The sequence below is a fragment of the Corvus moneduloides genome, chromosome 23 (genome assembly GCF_009650955.1).
Source record: "Corvus moneduloides isolate bCorMon1 chromosome 23, bCorMon1.pri, whole genome shotgun sequence".
Taxonomy (NCBI): Eukaryota; Metazoa; Chordata; class Aves; order Passeriformes; family Corvidae; genus Corvus; species Corvus moneduloides.
In genome coordinates, this window is record NC_045498.1 from 1,389,623 (window position 1) to 1,407,711 (window position 18,089).

An 18,089-nucleotide genomic window follows, 5' to 3' on the forward strand; every position below is an offset into this window, starting at 1 on the left:
TTTCCCCCCAGATGTGCATCTCCAGATTGATTAACCCCTAATTAAAAAGGGGTACATGCTGGATCCTCCCACAGGCAGGGCACTTTAGTGGCTGCCAGTTCTGTCCGTGGAACAGAAATAGGAGCTGGTACTGTGCCTGCTTCCCTCGCTTGCACAAAAGTTGGAAGATTTAAAGTTTATTTAACAAATTTAACAATTTTTAGCAAAGTATTTAACAAATGTCCAAGGCGGTTGGTCGTTAAATTTGTCTAAAGTTTGGCTTCACACTTGTGTCCAACAAAGATGTGGATTTTCCAGCAGCCCACCAGGCTTTCCCCATAAGCCTGGAGTCCCTAAGAACAGGCTAAAATTGGGTGTATACAGAGAGGAAATTGCTGTTGTGGTTGGAAAAGGCAGGGCTGTGACAGCTTCCCAAAAATCCCACTGGAAAATCCTGATGTCTTCTCAGTGATGTTCCCACTTGGAGCTCAGGCGCCAGGCCCAGCATTTCTCATCCCGTTCAGGAGGGGTCTCAACCCCAAATCTGCTGGGGAAGAGCTCGTGTGGGTGGGGTGATGGTCCCGGGCCTGAGGCTGGGCGGTGGTCAGCTCTTCCTCAAAGCCTTCAGGAGGACTTGGGAGAGGCTTAGGACTGGGTGAGGTTTAGGATTGGGAGAGGTTTAGGATTGGGTGAGGTTTAGGATTGGGTAAAGTTTAGGATTGGGTGAGGTTTAGGATTGGGAGAGGTTTAGGACTGGGAGATGTTTAGGATTGGGAGAGGTTTAGGACTGGGTGAGGTTTAGGACTGGGAGAGGTTTAGGATTGGGAGAGGTTTAGGACTGGGTGAGGTTTAGGATTGGGAGAGGTTTAGGACTGGGTGAGGTTTAGGACTGGGAGAGGTTTAGGATTGGGAGAGGTTTAGGACTGGGTGAGGTTTAGGATTGGGAGAGGTTTAGGACTGGGTGAGGTTTAGGATTGGGAGAGGTTTAGGATTGGGTGAGGTTTAGGATTGGGTAAAGTTTAGGATTGGGTAAACTTTAGGATTGGGAGAGGTTTAGGACTGGGAGATGTTTAGGACTGGGAGAGGTTTAGGATTGGGTGAGGTTTAGGACTGGGAGATGTTTAGGACTGGGTGAGGTTTAGGATTGGGTGAGGTTTAGGACTGGGTGAGGTTTAGGACTGGGAGAGGTTTAGGATTGGGAGAGGTTTAGGACTGGGAGAGGTTTAGGACTGGATGAGGTTTAGGATTGGGAAAACGTGTGCCTGGCCCTCCTTGCATGACCCATTTCCGCCATAATAAGGTCGTTCAGAATCCCAACAATTGTGACTTTCTAGAAGAGCGTTTTTCTGGGCATTTTCTCTCAGGCTTTAGGGTAAAATTCTGGTCCCATTAAAATCAGAGGGAATTCTGTCACCGATTCCTTCCATTGGGGTGGCAGCCTTTGTTTCTGGCACTGGGAACGCAATGGGCGTTCCTGCTCGTGTTTGCTCCACTGCATCTCAAGTGAAACCCTAAGAAATCCTGTCTGAATAGAAAGAAAAGCTGGAATCCCCAGTTTGAGTGCCTGTGCCTCGGACCGGGCCGCAGACATGTGACGGCAGCAGCTGGAAACCGTGTGCCAGATAATCCCTGCAGCTTTTTCCTTTAGGATTTGCTGTTGTTGTGCCAGTGCCAGGCTCGGGATGCTGAGGGGAAAATATTGTAGGGTTGGAGAATCACGGAATATCCTGAGCTGGAAGGGACCTCAAGGATTATCAAATCCTGCCCAAACAACCCCAAATCCCACCCTGGGCATCCCTGGCAGCGCTGCCCAAACGCTCCTGGAGCTCTGGCAGCCTCGGGGCCGTGCCCATTCCCTGGGGAGCCTGGGCAGTGCCCAGCAGCCTCTGGGGGAAGAACCTTTCCCTGCTCTCCAGCCTGAGCCTGCCCTGGCCCAGCTCCAGCCGCTCCCTGGGTGCTGTCCCTGGCCCAGGAGCAGAGATCGGAGCTGTCCCTCGGGACGAAGCTCCTGATCCTGATGAAATCTCCCTTCCTCTTCTCCCTCCCTCTGGATTCTTAGTGGAGAAACCCTCCCGGGCTGCATGTTTTTTCTCCTGTTTTTTGTTGCACTGTTAAATTTTCCTTGGAGAAGTCCCAGCCTGGATGAACTGATCCAGCCAGGAGAGTTATCCTTTGCCATTGGCATTCCAGGAGCCTCATTCCCAGTAATGGAATAAAGATGTCCAAAGTAGCCTGAGCTGGCCCGGGATGGCCCCGCTCGCTGCTGTAGGCAGCCAGGTGTGTTTGTTTGTTGGCTTGTCCTTGAATTGTTCACTTTTGGGCAGAATTCCAAAAAAAAAAAAAAGTCAGCTGGGGCCCATGTGTTCATCAGAGGAGAACGAGGAACATCGAATGGTCTGGACGTTTGGGGTAATATTGAATCAACTCAAGAATTTTCTTTGCAAGCCTCACTGCTGTACATTTAGGAATTGGTACGTTGCCTATAGCAGGAAATTCAGTATTAAAAAGTTGCTCAGGTTGAGTTGGGAATTCTTAAGTGTGAATACTTGAGCTTGTGGCAGCTCACTCTGCACTTGCTGAAAAAATCCCCACCTAAATCCACTTCTGCCTGGTTAAAGTTCTCTGTCCCTGCTTAAATCCACTTCTCCCGAGTTAAAAAGCTCTGTGTGTCACGAGTGGGGCAAACCCCAGCAACGTGGGCAGAAATCAAGGTGATAAATCAGCCCCACGAGTGTCTTTGATCTTCAGTAAGTGCTGGGCTCAAAGTCTAGCCCAGACCACGCTCAGGGTTAGTCAGCACTGAGGGCTGCTCAGAAAACGGCTTTCAGAAGGTAATTAAATCCTTCTCGCAGCAACGAGCCCGACCTCCTCAGCAAGTCAGGGCAAGAGCAGGTGCTCTGCAGGTCCTGGGAAGTTTGGAGGTTGTGCTGGAGGGGAGCAGGGCCTGGATTTGGGGAAAAGGAAGGTGAAGTTCAAGCCTAGGACTGATTTTGTGTCATTGCCCTGAGACTTGGTGTCACAGCTGGGCAGTAACAGAAGCCACTTGTCCAGTGAGTAAAAAATGGCATCTCAGGGCCACCAGTGTCCCTGAACTGAGCCCCTCGCGGGGGATGCGTTGTCTCCGTTGGGTCCCTCAGTGGCAGCTGCCTCTCTCCGTGACAGAGTTGTGTCCAAGGACTTGCACCCTAAATTCGGCCATCTGAGGTGATGTGTCCAAACAGCAGAAGGTTTTCAGAGAGTTTTGTGAAGTCTGGCTGGTCACGATGTGTCCCCGGGTGTCCCAGCATCGTTAGACTCTGCTAATTAAGCTACATCCCCTTAAACCCCACGTCCCTTTTCTCATTGAGCCCACAGGGTTGCACGAATGAATGAGGTGTGGGGAATCCCTGGAGGACTTTGTGGTTCCTCCTGGTGGATCTTCACTCTTCAGGAGGAAGTCAGGCTGTCACAGAGCTCAAATCTCACTCCCCTGCTCCTCCCTGCTCTGCTGGACTTGCACTTCAGCCCCATCCCCAGGATGAGAACACAGGGCTTGGAACACTTTCCCCCTATTAAACCAAAGCAATCCTGTCCTAGCGAGGTGCAGCACCCCGGGGCAGGCAATACCTTCAGAAAGAGGGACAAGGATTCATTTCTCCTGATAGATCACACCTCTCGGTTCCCTTCACTCAAAAAGCACTGCCCTTCTTTTCCTTCAGAGCGTCCCACCCGTCCTCTACTCCATCTCTTGGAGACACCGGCTGATTCCAGTGCAATTCCCTCCTGGAGTGTCCCATCACAAGCTGCCCTTGCTGACCAGGGTGGTCAATAGGGCTTGAGAGGTCCCATCCCCACTCATTTCAAGAGGGTTTCCCTTTAGGAACAGCCCACGATGGCAGCCCTCACGTGTGCTGCAAGAATTGGATTTGCACCTGTGTTTGGTGACAAAAGGCAGGAAATTAAAGAGGCAACGCTCCCACAAAAGCTCCTCTTTACCTGCCTTTGTCGTCGGTGACGCTGAAGATTAGCACAGCTTAAGAGCAGCTTTCATCCAGAGAAGATCTCTCGTTATTTGTCAGGGCTGTAAGAGGCGTGAGGCAGTGCTTTGGTGTCAGTCAGTTTGGAAGGGAAATACAATTATGAAAACTTTAAACCCCTACATGCTTGCATGAGATTAGGAGGAATCCGAGTTTGAGAGCGTTTTAATGCATTTTTCCAAACTGTCTCTGTTTCCAGTTCATGTCTTTGGTTGCTGCCCCACAGCCAGGTTTTGTGAGCGTTAAACCGAGTCCCTGAGGTTTGCCTGGGTGCAGTTTATGTTTAGGTTGCCATTAAAATAATGTCTTGTGAATGGCAGACATTCAATGAGTTATTCTGAATTATTTGTGTGCAAAATATTCCCTGTGAACCCCCCCAGAACGAGCAGCGTTTAATTACTTACACACAAAAGCTAAAGTCATTTTTTTTTTGTCTGTTTTTCTTTTGGATGTAATTACAGAAATGTGGGAAGTACTTTTCCAAGGCTTTTGAACTCCAAAGTGGAACAGAAGGAAGACACAGGGGGACATCCACCGTTCAGTGTTATTTTCCTTGCACAGGAGAAAGAAAGGGAAAAAAAAGGATCTTTCTGAGATGAGCACTAAAGTCTCAAGTTTTCAAAGCTTTGCATAACAAACAAGAGACACATTGTGGGTTGCATCTTGACTTTGAAGGCTTGCCACTGTCAACTGAAATAAAATGGCAAGGTTTAAAGCCTTAACCAAGTTCACAAGGAAAATATTTGGACTGAAAGTTTTGGAAAGTTTTCTCTCTTTGAAGTAGTTTGTCATGTGTTACCAATGTGAACTTTATTGACCTTGAAACGTTTTTTTTTTGAATCAAATAGCAACTAGTGACACTTTAGTAAAATCTTAAATCAACAACCATCTCCTGGCGGCTCCAGCTTCGTAGCAAATGCAGGCAAAACAGGGAATCTACAGAGGAGACCTTTATTATTCGTAAATGAAGCCTGCCAAAACCTTCCCGAAATAGCATTCAAAGACCCTTTTAAGGTCATGGATCCTGAACAAAGCCAGAAGAGCACAAAAAAGGCTGAGGAAAGTCCAAGAAAGAGGCTTCCCAAAGGAGAGGCTTTCCAAGGCAGTATTTCATCCCCAACTACGTACCAGGGCAGCTCTGCTCCTTCCCAAGGAACCCCTCTCCGAGATATCATCTCGCCGCAGCACTTTTCCGGCTCTTTGCCCGTTCCGCGAGAGGAGCCCCAGGAGAAGCCCGGCCACCAGAAACAACCCAAGCCCTCCTCCTTCGACCACCCCACCCACGTCCCGCAGCTTCAGCAGCACGCACTGGCACCAGCATTTATGTCCCCGGGGAAGCCGGAGCATGTCCTGGAAGGTCCCACATGGCAGCTAGTTGATCCAGTCAGACCAGGGCCCTCTGGCTCCTTCCCATCCCCCGGGCTGCACTCCCACCATGGCCAGCTCCTCCCGTCCCACTCGCCCATCATTCCCACGGAGGACATGCCGGCCGTGCAGAAGGTCTTCATCCCTCGCCCTGCCCAGGTGTCCCTCAAGCAAGCTGAGGAGGTGCACAAGAAGGAGAAGAAGCCTCAGAAGCCGGGCAAATACATCTGCCAGTACTGCAGCAGGCCCTGCGCAAAGCCCAGCGTGCTCCAGAAACATATCAGGTCCCACACGGGGGAGAGGCCCTACCCCTGCATTCCATGCGGCTTCTCCTTCAAGACGAAAAGCAATTTGTACAAACACAGGAAGTCTCACGCTCACCGGATAAAAGCTGGGCTGGCCTCAGGGATCGGAGCAGAGATGTATCCATCGAGCCTGGAGATGGAGAGGATCGGCGGGGAGGACTTCGAGGAGCCGACAGAAGGGGAGAGCACGGACTCGGAGGAGGAGACGGCAGCGATGTCGGGTCATGCCGTGGAGCTGTCGCCCAGGCAGAAGCACACCCTGCTCTCCAGCAGCCTGCTGAGCGCAGGGAGCCAAGGCTCCAGCCATGACCGCTGCTCATTGTCCCATTCCAGCATGTCCCAGTCCCTCGAGGACAGCTCCCAGTTCGTGGAGCCGTCGTCGGAGCACGCCCTGAGCCATAAGTCCGAGGACACCCACACCATCAAGCAGAAGCTGGCGCTGCGCCTGAGCGAGCGCAAGAAGGTGATCGACGAGCAGGCGTTCCTGAGCCCCGGCAGCAAAGGCAGCACCGAGTCCGGGTACTTCTCCAGATCCGAGAGCGCGGAGCAGCAGATCAGCCCTCCCAACACCAACGCCAAATCTTACGCCGAGATCATCTTTGGGAAGTGTGGGAGGATCGGGCAAAGGACGGCGGCGCTGGCTGCAAACACCACCCAGGGGTTCCCACACCTGTCCGGCGACGAGAAGCCCAGCATGGTCCCGCTGTCTGTGCCTAGAACGCAGGTGATTGAACACATCACTAAGCTAATTACCATTAACGAAGCCGTTGTGGATACCAGTGAAATCGACAGCGTGAAGCCCAGAAGAAGCTCCCTATCCAGGCGTAGCAGCATTGAATCCCCAAAGTCTGGTGCGTACAGGGAACCGTTTCAGTTCGATATCAAGTCTGGTTCCAGCAGCCAGCTGGATGCAGCGAAAGTGTTGGCATCCCACGGTGAAAAAATGAAGCCCGAACAATCATTGTTGTCACTTCAGCAATCCCACAGTGCCACAGAGACAGTGCCTCTCCTAAGAAGCCACTCAATGCCTTCTGCTGCATGCACTATAAGCTCCCCACACACCTTTAGAGGTAGCTACTCATTCGATGATCACATCATGGAGCCTGAAGTCTTAAGCCGCAGCCAAGCGTTTTCCTCCCACCCTCGAATGCTAAAACGCCAGCCAGCTATCGAGCTACCCTTGGGAGTGGAATACGTCTCGGAGGAGGTCGGCTCTGCCAGCAAAGAAACTGTTCCCAAACCTCCCGAGGAGCCTGAAACCAAGGACAGCGATCTTACCAAAAAGTCCCGCAAGGGCCCAAAGGCAAAAGGGTTCATGTACGAGTGCAATGTGTGCGGCGCTCGCTATAAGAAGAGGGACAATTACGAGGCCCACAAGAAGTACTACTGCTCAGAACTGCAGCTCTCCAAACCCCGCTCTGCCACATCCCACACCTCGTCGGAGCCGGAGAAGAGCGCGGCAGATCCCGATGTGTGGCCCCAGATGATGCATTACAAGCTGGGCAGCACCTTGGAGCTCACCCCGCTGCGGAAGAGGCGGAAGGAGAAGAGCCTTGGGGACGACGAGGAGCCTCCAGCTTTTGAATTATCTGACACCCCCTCCTCCAGCACCGGCCCAGGCGCTCAGTTTGCAAACCTGGCCTCCTCTGATGTGGCTCTAAACCTGACACGTGAATCCTTGAAGTCACCAGCAGACCCGGGAAAATCTGCACCTTCCGAGGCCAGTGCCAGCTTCCATTCCAGGAACACCAAACCGGCTTCGAGCGCGGAGGGCAAGGAGAGGAGAACAACCTCGAAGGAGATCTCTGTCATCCAGCACACGAGCTCCTTTGAGAAGTCGGACTCCATCGAGCAGCCCAGCAGCTTGGAAGAGGACAAGCCCCCGTCCCAGTTCCCATCGCAGCCCACGCCCCAGCACAGCCGCCCCCCTCACTCCCTGCAGCCCAGGCTGGTCCGCCAGCCCAACATCCAGGTCCCTGAGATTCTGGTCACGGAAGAGCCGGACAGACCAGAAACAGAGCCAGAACCTCCTCCGAAGGAGCCAGAGAAAACCGAGGAATTCCAGTGGCCGCAGAGAAGCCAGACTCTTTCCCAGCTCCCTGCGGAGAAACTCCCACCCAAGAAGAAGCGGCTCCGGCTGGCAGAAATGGCGCAGTCCTCCGGAGAGTCCAGCTTTGAGTCCGTCTCTCTCACCCGGAGCCCCAGCCAGGAGAGCAGCCTATCCCACGGCTCCAGCCACTCCATCTCCTTTGATCGGGACGACCACACCAAGCCAGAGTCGAGTAGCCAGCCCTCCGAATCCCACCCAAAACCTCCTGGCGTTGGCTCCCATATGCTGATGGTCCCCAGCCACCATCACCATTCCAGGGAAATGCGGAGATCCGCGTCCGAGCAGACGCCCAACGTGTCCCACCCTTCCCAGATGTCAGAGACTCGCAGCAAGTCCTTCGACTACGGGAGCTTGTCGTCCACTCCTGCCTCCACCCCTGGCCCCTCCACCTCCTTGGCCCCCCAGGAGAGGAGGAAATGCTTCCTGGTGCGGCAGGCCTCCCTCACCAGGCACCCCGAGCACGAGCCAGACCCAGCCCCAGCGGGCTGGCCAGACACGGAGGATCCAGCTCCTTCTTCCAGTAAATCTCCTGCCACGAGTCTGCCCCATCAGCCGACCTCGTCCTCCCCTTTGCCCTCACACGGCACCTACCCGAGTGACAAGAGCCAGCCAAAGGACAGCCCCGAGCCATCCTACAGCCCGCCATACACAGAGGCGCTGCAGGTGTTCCACCACCCCGTGCCACAGCTGACACTGCACGAGAAGCACTTCATGGCCCCCCAGGTTTCCATATTTCCCTACCAGCACCTCCTGCCGCAGCCGGGGCAGTCTGCAGAGCTCTTCGCTGCCCACACCATGTCTGACATCCTCTCTGCCCAGTTCTCCATGCCTCAGATCCCTCCCTCCATATTCCAGACCCCGCCGCTGCCCCTCCCGCAGACGCTCATCCACCCCGGCCCGCTTCACATCACTCCTCCCTTGATGTCTCACCCCGCTGAGGTGTCCTTCAGGCACCCTTCATTCCTGCCCGTGCACTACCCTGGCTCCTCCCCGATCCCCTCAGCCTTCTTCCTGCCTCTCCAGTCTCAGTTTGCTCTCCACTTGCCAGGCGATGCTGGTGGACATTTGCCACAGATCAAATCCAGTTTGTTCTCGGCAGCAGGAAGCTCCAGCCTGTCTCCGTGCACGGATTATGACTCGGACAGCAGGTTGCACCCTCTGACCTGCACAGCGAGTCCCGCGGTGTCTGTCACCGTGACCCAGCTCGTTGTCCCCACCCGGACGGAGCCCATGGTGTCCCTGGTTGTCCCTGTTCGCATCCAGACCAACATGCCCTCCTACGGCAGCGCCATGTACACCACGCTCTCCCAGATCCTGGTTACGCAGTCCCAGTGCAGCTCCTCCACCATCGTCCTCCCCAAATTTGATGACCGCCAGCCCAAGGGCACCCTGGTGTGCAGCGCTGACGTCCATGGGCTGGGTTTTGACCTGGCCCAGATGATCACAGAGGAGCAGAGGAGCCTTTTCCAGAGCCCATACCTGAGAGTGCCCCTGCCCTTGCCAGAACGAAAGGGCTACATGCCCCTCACCTGCCCCTCGGACAGCGTCCTCGGCCTGGAAGGGGGCCCCTCCACAGTTGGAGGGAGCAAAAGGATGCTGTCCCCAGCCGGCAGTTTGGAGCTTACGATGGAGACACAGCAGCAGAAGAGGGTGAAGGAGGAGGAAGTGTCTGAAGCAGAAGAGAAGCTCGAAGTGGTGAAGCCGCCCAGTGCAGTAGAGGAAGGGAAAAAGCAGGATAAATCTCCCTTCCTTGCAGAAAGCCAAGACAGGGTTGAGGTTGAGACACCACCCAACGTGTCCGTGGAGCAGTCGGAGCCAAAGGAAACCCTGAGCAGTTCCCAGCAGGCCGTGTCCCGCTCGGGTTCCCCGAGCTTTGAGGCCCTGCAGGAGTACGAGCAGCCAGCTGGCAAACAGTTCCTCAGCCAGGAGCCTCTGCAGCCCGTGAAGAAGGAAGACTCCAAAGAACCGGTGGAGCAGCCTCCACCAACCCCTGCCAGCACTGCCCCCGTGCCCGAGGGCGCCGCCAGCGCGGGGAAGGCTCAGGAAGGCACAGACACCAAGAAGGTCCTGCAGTTCCCCAGTCTCCACACAACCACTAATGTCAGTTGGTGCTATTTAAACTACATCAAGCCAAATCACACCCCGCAAGCGGACGGCCGCTCCTCGGTGTATGCCAGCTGGTGTGTCAGCCTCTACAACCCCAACCTGCCCGGGGTGTCCACCAAGGCAGCCCTGGCCCTGCTGAGGTCCAAGCAGAAGGTGAGCAAGGAGACCTACACCATGGCCACTGCTCCGCGGCCTGAGGCGGGCAGGCTGGTCCCGGCCAGCTCCAGGAAGCCCAAAATGACCGAGGTAATGCAATCCTATCTCTTTCTCCTGATCCATTTGGATGCGTGGGCAGAGGGGGCTGAGGGCCGGGGCGTGGCTGTGCTTAGGTTGGTTGGGGTTTACTCGTCCCGCTGGCGCTTTGAGAAGCGCCTGTTCTCGGTGAAGCTGTTAGAGTGAAGAACCCAAACCCCACTGAAACCCCAACCCAGGAGGCAGGAGAGCCTGCTCCAAGGCCAGGTTTCTGTTCTCCAGTTCCTACTTGCCTTGTCACCCAAAAAGTAGGAATCACCACCACCACCCCACGAACCACCACGGCTCCAGCACAAAGGATTAGACTTCATTTGCATTTGTCTTGATATTTCAAATAGCTTTATGGCTTCTTTTTTTTTTTTTAATGCTGTTCTAATTCCCTACATTTTGCATGTTAGAAATGGAAAAAAAAGAAAAAAAAAAAAAAAAGGATTACCTTGGGGAAATGGGATTCTGTCTGGTTGTGCATCTGCTCATCTCACATTAATGAACATGGAGAGGCATGCTTAAAAGTATTTAAAAAATATTAAAGAGAGATTTGCAAGTGTATTTAGGCCCCTGAAGAAGCACAAAGGCTGGCAGTGACATTTATAAAAGTGCCTCAGCGGGGCAGACACGTTTTGTTAAACACTCCTGTGGTTTGGTCCGTTTGGTCCATAGCTGCCCACCTGCTTTTCCAGGTATTTGAGGACATTTTATGCCTGGTTTTAGAGTTAAGACTTCGCAGTGGCTTCCCAGGGGCAGAGCTCCCCCAAGGCAGTGCCCACACGGGCACAGAAGTCTTTAAGACGCTCCTGTGAGCTGCCTAATTTTATGTATCTCATTTTAAAGCCAGACTTTACCCCTCCTGCTTAATGCTGAACCAAACAGATCCCTTTAATCCAGATCATGTTCATGTAGATTAGCAAACAGAATCGCTCTAAAGATTTTGCAATTTGATATTCATCTCAAGTCAATTTATATTGATGGATTATTCATTTTATTTCTGTGTCATGAAATGAACTCTGAATATTAAATTTATCATAATCACTGCTGCAGCTGCTGCTTATAAATATGTCTTAAAATACACAGTAGAGTGGCTTTGATTCAATAAATCTTTATTTCTATTCAGCATTTCCATCGCTCTCCTGCCAAAATCCAAGAGACAGATTTCCAGGGACACAGGGGCAGATAATTACCTGAGCAGTGCAATAACCACACTGACATTTATGCACTATTTTTCCGAGGGTTTTATCTGAGTGCTGTCGTAGCATCCTCGATTTCAATCCCTTAAGGAAGTGCCTGTGCTGCTCTGAGCTCTGCTCTTTGCCATGGTGCTAAAACGCACACCCCGTGTGTGTGTCCAGAGGTACGAGACCCCCACGCCCTGAAGGGATGGGCTGAACAGCGATGGTTCAGCCCTCACTCATCCAAAGCCACATTTCACTGCATGCATGTCCCCCAGCGCCTCCTAAACCCCCTCACAAAACCCCTCCAAGCTGTCTGCTGGTGCAGGTTCAGGTTCCCGTGGTGCCATTTGCAGAAGGAAGAGTTTGCCCTGCCCAGTTCACCTCCATTCAATTGGCCTCCAAGGGCTCTGGAGAGGGATTTGTGCCCCTCCAAGGGCTCTGGAGAAGGGTTTGTGCCCCTCCAAGGGCTTTGCAGAGGGATTTGTGCCCCTCCAAGGGCTCTGGAGAAGGGTTTGTGCCCTTCCAAGGGCTTTGGAGAGGGATTTGTGCCCCTCCAAGGGCTTTGGAGAGGGATTTGTGCCCCTTCAAGGGCTCTGGAGAAGGGTTTGTGCCCCTCCAAGGGCTCTGGAGAGGGATTCGTGCCCCTCCAAGGGCTCTGGAGAAGGGTTTGTGCCCCTCCAAGGGCTCTGGAGAAGGGTTCATGCCCCTCCAAGGGCTTTGGAGGGGGATTTGTGCCCCTCCAAGGGCTTTGGAGAGGGATTTGTGCCCCTCCAAGAGCTCTGGAGAAGGGTTTGTGCCCCTCCAAGGGCTCTGGAGAGGGATTTGTGCCCTTCCAAGGGCTTTGGAGAAGGGTTTGTGCCCCTCCAAAAGCTTTGGAGGGGGATTTGTGTCCCTCCAAGGGCTTTGGAGAAGGGTTCGTGCCCCTCCAAGAGGAGGGAAACGGTGGATCCTAAACCCAGCCCTTTGTCCCCGCGTGGCTGGCAGAACCCCTGATAGCTGCAGTGGAGGTAAATGGAATTCTCGGCAGGCACAGAACTGATTTGTGCTCAGTGGGAGCGAAATCCTCCGTGCAGTGCTTAAAACACACACAGGTGGCACGGGCGGGGCAGCAGCGGCTGCCAGGACGTGCAGGAGCAGTAGCATCACTCCAAGGCTGGGAGTCCAACCCTCAGCTAACTCTGCTCTGGCTCCTTCCCTTCAACATTCCCTCCTTTCTGCAACTCCAGGCTGTCACTCGACCCCCCAGGAGGTGTAACAAAGCTCCGCTGTTCTGTACAGTCATGCATGCAGCAAGGAGTAGTTCCGTACGTGCTGTCTCCGTCCTCGGCTTGGGGTTTGAAATTTTCCAGTGGGATTTGCCGAGCAGATAATTCTGGAATTCTGGAGTGGCTGCGGGCTCCAGCGTGCATGTAGGGATGGCTGGTGACACTGTACTGGGGCATGCACACTCTGTACATTCGAACGAGACTGTAAAAGGGGATAGCAGTGACTGTATGACTTTGGCTCTCCGGTGCCTTTCATCTGTCAATGTTTTTGTGCTTTCGAAAGTTGCAATAAACAAACCTCGTGCTACATCTAGCAAGTCAATTGTTTTGTATTCCTCAGCAAACCTGCGAAGGTTGTCCCCAGCAGTGTTCTGAGCCCATAGCTCCCATCAAGAGGTGAAGCCCCAACCCTAAAAGTTTAAATTTTGAGGGTTCTGAGTGTGTCTCCTGCCGCTGGTTTCCTCGCTGTTATCTCCATGCCCAGAGCCACCAGCTTGAGACCATTCCTCCTGTTAAATATTCAAATGGTTCCTGGCACTGTTCTGCCCCGGACCCTTTCTCATGAAATTCCTGGCACTTTTAGGCAGACAGGACAGCACAGGGACCATTCCGAGGAGGCTTTAGGAAGGATGTGTGGATGGTGTGGGCATGAGGCTGATCTGGCCCCACGGACAAAGAGCAGCCCTGGGTGAATTTAATGCTCTGAGCTGAGTTCCTGAAATTCCTGGGCAAATCTGAAAGGTTTCACCTCATTTCCCAAAGCGACTTCTGGGTTATCCCTGCTCCTACCAAGCATCCCGTGGCAGCTCCAGCAGCTGCGGGGGCTGGGTTACATCCCCCTGGATTCTGCCGGTTTCCGTTTGAGCTGCTCACTCTGTGGCTTCCCCCAAAACCAGGGGAGACAAAGAGGCTCCGCTGGGGTGATTCATCCCCCTTAGGACAAGGCTGAGGTGGGGCAGGGGAATCACCTGGGGAGCCGCCACTCCTGGCAGCCAGAGCCAAGGGTGACGAGCTCTGCTTTGGGCTTCAGGGGCTGCCTTCAGGCCAAAAACTGCTCACAGATGCCTTCAGCCTGATTCCATAAATGACAGACAGTGTGAGGACACGGGGATTCCAATTGGACGGCAGAGTTTCTGTGCGCAGAGTGACCTGGGGGAAAGGCCTCTGCTTTCCTTTCTCTGGAGACCCCTGGGTCTGTCCTGTTAGGGTTTAGGGGACCAACACCCCAACATTTCATTCCAGGCATGGAGAGCTCTCCTGGGGTCTGTCCTGTTACATTTTAGGGGGCAACACCCCAACATTTCATTCCAGGTGTGGAGAGCTCTCCTGGGGTCTGTCCCGTTAGGTTTTAGGGGGCAACACCCCAACATTTCATTCCAGGTGTGGAGAGCTCTCCTGGGGTTTGTCCTGTTAGGTTTTAGGGGGCAACACCCCAACATTTCATTCCAGGTGTGGAGAGCTCTCCCTGGATTTGTCCCATTAGGATTTAGGGGACCAACACCCCAAAATTTCATTCCGGGTGTGGAGAGTTCTCCTGGGGTCTGTCCTGTTACATTTTAGGGACCAACACCCCAACATTTCATTCCAGGTGTGGAGAGCTCTCCCTGGATTTGTCCCATTAGGATTTAAGGGACCAGCACCCCAACATTTCATTCCAGGCATGGAGAGCTCTCCCTGCATCCCATTCAGAGCCACAGAGGCAGCTTTGATGTTTAGGTCCATCCTATAGCAAACATTAAACGTGTAGCTGAGCTGTCAGGGCATGACTTAAACCTTGGGCTAGGCAAGGTTTAGACCCCAAACCCCCTCACCAAGGTGGCAATTTAACAGTAAAAAAGCAGATCTGACCCTGGGAACGTGTGGGGAGGTTGAGGATTCTTTTCTCCCTTGGGTTTTGTGGCTTTCTCCGCGCGGCGCCCTTGGCAGCAGGGTTGCAGCGAAAGGAAATCACCCAGGAGCGCTGCCTGGCGAGTGATTTATGTCAGGCTGAGGTGGCTAAAACCCAGATTTGTGTGAGTGTGTGTGAATGAGGGGGAAGGCCAGACGTTCAGTGTATGAATTCTGCTCATTCCTCCTCTCCAGCCCTTTCTGATGTGCATTTTTAGAGAGAGGATTATCCAGGGACAGAGATTTGGGAACAGAGAACCCCACACGCTCAGAGTTACCCCAGCCACTGCCATTCCCTCCATCCCTCATTTTTCCAGTTGGCAAGAGCTGGATAACGTGGCGGGGGCATTAAAAAACTTGTGAGAGCTCACAGTAAATGCAACAGCACCCTCAGGGCCCCAAATCCAGAGGGAGAGGCCCCATTTGTTAGGAGGGTGCCCTAATTGGCGCCCTTGGTGTCGGGAGCAGCCTGGGGACGCTGCTGGCTCTGCTGGGCTGTTTGCTCTGTGTCTGCCTGCCAGTGATGTTGTCTGTAATCATGGATTGTTTTGCTCTTTTGGGGAGATAGGTTCATTTGCCTTCGCTCCTTTCTAATGAAGGTCGAAAAGATATAACTAGAGCTGAGAAGGAAGAGGAGAAAAGGGGAAAATCAGAAGAGGCTCTTGTGACCAAGCGAGGGGAGCCAGTGAGGATCAAGATCTTTGAAGGAGGGTGAGTGTCTCATTTTCTTTCTCTCTCTGTGTCTCGCACTTGCGTAGAGTTGTTACAGTGATGGCGAGGTGCCACTGGAGGTGAGCAGATGGAGCTGGATTTCAGTTCATTTTCCGCAGCCACTGTAAAAACTCGGCCCTCCAGCTCTGGAGTGCATTAATTCCCTATGTTTGAGCTGCCTTTAAGTCAGCAATCACCTGGATGTCTCTTCTGAGTGGGTGGTTGAGTGAAGAGCCCAAATCCATCTCGCGGCTGTCTCTGAAGTGACAGAGGTGCACTCCTCAAGCTTTCCAGAGCCTTCTCCTGAAAATGGTGCTCCTGGTGGTTGTTCCCATTGTGAGGAGGATCTGGGGAGCTCTCTCCTGATGCCTGGGCTTTGGGTGGGGAACAAAAGCAGCGTTTTGTTCATGTGATTTCCATCCCACCCAACTGAAATAGCTCAAACCAGGATGGCTGCAAGGCCTTGATTTGATGCGTCTCAGACCCCGGCTCCAGGTGATTCCGAGGATGCCTCAGGAATTCAGCACTGGTCTAATGCTGCTGTTTATTTCTTAAAAATTTAAAAAAATACCGAATGAGCAATGTGTCTGTGGGTCACCATTAGAGATCATCCTTCCTGGGCGTTGCAGAGGGGGGCCAGACTGGTGGGGGCAATTTCCAGCAGGATTTATCAGTCCTGGCCGTGCTGTTGGGTGGTCTTGGTTTCCATGTGTCAGAAAAAGGCTTTCATTAGGCTGTGCTTGTGGTTTTGCTGCTGTTACCAGCTGAAACTCGCGTTTATTTTAAAATATCTCATTAGCAGATGGTCAAACTAGCAAAGCAAGAGGGAAAAGCAGTGCTGTGGGACAGGAAAGCTGCGTCTTGGTCAGGAGAACTCAGCTCTGCTCCAGGTGTGGGCTCTGCATGCCCGGCTCAGGTCTGGGAAGGGAGTGGGGGATGCAAAGAGCCAAATAGTGCCAATCCTGTCATGGCTGTGGCCTGAAACGACTCAGGGAGCAGCAGAACGAGAGATTTGATGGGCTCAGGAAATCTCTGTCACCCCCCTGTAGCAGATGGGACCCACGGGACCGACCGAGCGCGGTTTATTCCCTTCAACCCCACGGCAACCTCGGTTCCCCTGGACTGGCTTGTCCCTGTGGCTGCTCAGGGGGACTCTGGCATTCCTTCCTGGAATTAAAGCAGCTCAGCATTAGCACGCCTGAACATCCCCCTGCTCCTCACAGGGCAGCTCAGGGGTGTTCAGGGCAGAGCTGGGGGGTTCTCAGTGCTGTGCTCCCACAGGGGTGGCTTTGTCCCCGAGCCCAGCCCAGCCAAGTGACGCTGGGGTCTGTGCTGGCGTCGCGGCGTGTCAGGGGATGGTCCCTGCCTGCTGCCATTCCCAGGGTGGGATCTGGGAGCGGAGGGGTGGGAACACCCAATGCCTGTCCCTCTGCATGACAGACACAAAGCAAAGCCTCTTCTCCAAGGTGCTCTGTGCCACCAGCACCAGGGAACGTGTCAGCCGTCCTCAACCCGCGTGGGGTGTACTTCGAAACCTCCTGTAGCTCTGACTGTGTCCCTCTGGGTGGCACACAGCGCCAGGCACTGCTGGGGCACGTCAGGTCATGGCAACGGGTTCTGTGTGTGAATTCCATGTCTGGATTCCATACCTGAATTTCATGGCACTGCCCAGGGCTGGCAGGACGGGCTCTGCTCCGTGTGCTCCGTGTGCTCCGTGTGCTCCGTGTGCTCCGTGTGCTCCGGGCCTCATTCCCACAAGGTTTCTCATGTTGAGGTGTTCAGCCCCAGCAGCCAGGACCTTTTCCCTGATGCTCTTTCCCAGGCATCTGCCAGGACCTTTTCCTGCAGATAAATCCACGGGGTGCCTGGTGCCTTCTGCTAGCTCCCAAATGGATCAGCCTCCCTTTCCTGGCCATCTCCTGAAAATGTTTTATACAAAGTGCAGCCATTTTCGAGACCTTATTTCACTCTCTTATTTTCCTTTATCCCCCATAAAAATTTCCTCCTGGACTCATTTCCCCCCTGATTTGTTGGTTTCACGCTGAGTGCTGCTGGCCAGGCCCATCCTTCCGGGGGGATGCAGTTGGATTCACAGCTTTTGGAGCCATCCCACGTTTTGTTGTCTCAGCCAAGGAGGGAGATTATCAAGAAATTCACAAAAGGTGAACTTGCTGCAGCTCCTTGAGCTCCTTCTTCCCCTCAGCTTTGATTTCTTTGGAGCTCTTGCCTTTCTCTCTTCTATTTCCAGCACTTTTCCCTCTGTGCATTCTTCTGGCTTCCCCAATCCCATCACTTTTCCCCTTTGCCACACTCCTTTTGGACTTCCAGGACCATCTCTGAGGCTGCTCCTGCTGCTCTCCAGCCTCCCAGCTGAAATTTTATTTCTTGGCCTTCAGGCAAGGCCAGAAAAGCCAAATTTCCTCCTTTCACCATTGAAATGAATGAAAGATGAACCCCCGAGAGCGCTGGGGGCAGCCTGGCTTCTCCTCTCCTCCTCTTCTCTTCTTCTCTTCTTCTCCTCTTCTTCTCCTCTTCTTATCTTCTTTCTCCTCTTCTTCTCTTCTCTTCTCTTCTCTTCTCTTCTCTTCTCTTCTCTTCTCTTCTCTTCTCTTCTCTTCTCTTCTCTTCTCTTCTCTTCTCTTCTCTTTTCTCTTCTCTTCTCTTCTCTTCTCTTCTCTTCTCTTCTCTTCTCTTCTCTTCTCTTCTCTTCTCTTCTCTTCTCTTTTCTCTCCCTTGGAGGTGTCTCCTCCCCAGCTCTGGGACTGGATGGTTCCTTTGTTTTCCCCCTGGGAATGGGTTTGGATCCAGCACCTGCAGGTTCCCTGAGCCTGGAGGTTTGTGCCTGGGTTTGGGATCAGGGGTCAGCAGTGCCGGGCACGGGGCTCAGTCCTTCCCTCCCCACTCTCTCCATGAGGGATTGGCAG

The 18,089-nt window shown here is 53.4% G+C and overlaps 1 protein-coding gene across 8 annotated transcripts in view; it reads left to right on the forward strand.

The window, feature by feature from the left end:
* The window catches only part of HIVEP3 (HIVEP zinc finger 3), a 257,516-nt gene that overhangs the window by 186,291 nt on the left and 53,136 nt on the right, over positions 1-18,089 (forward strand). For all 8 annotated transcript variants that reach the window (XM_032132044.1, XM_032132043.1, XM_032132045.1 and 5 more), the window contains 2 exons: positions 4,457-10,127; positions 15,023-15,165. In XM_032132044.1, the coding sequence (XP_031987935.1) occupies positions 5,013-10,127; positions 15,023-15,165 (5,258 nt within the window). In that variant the 5' untranslated portion in view covers positions 4,457-5,012. The remainder of the gene's footprint in view (positions 1-4,456; positions 10,128-15,022; positions 15,166-18,089) is intronic.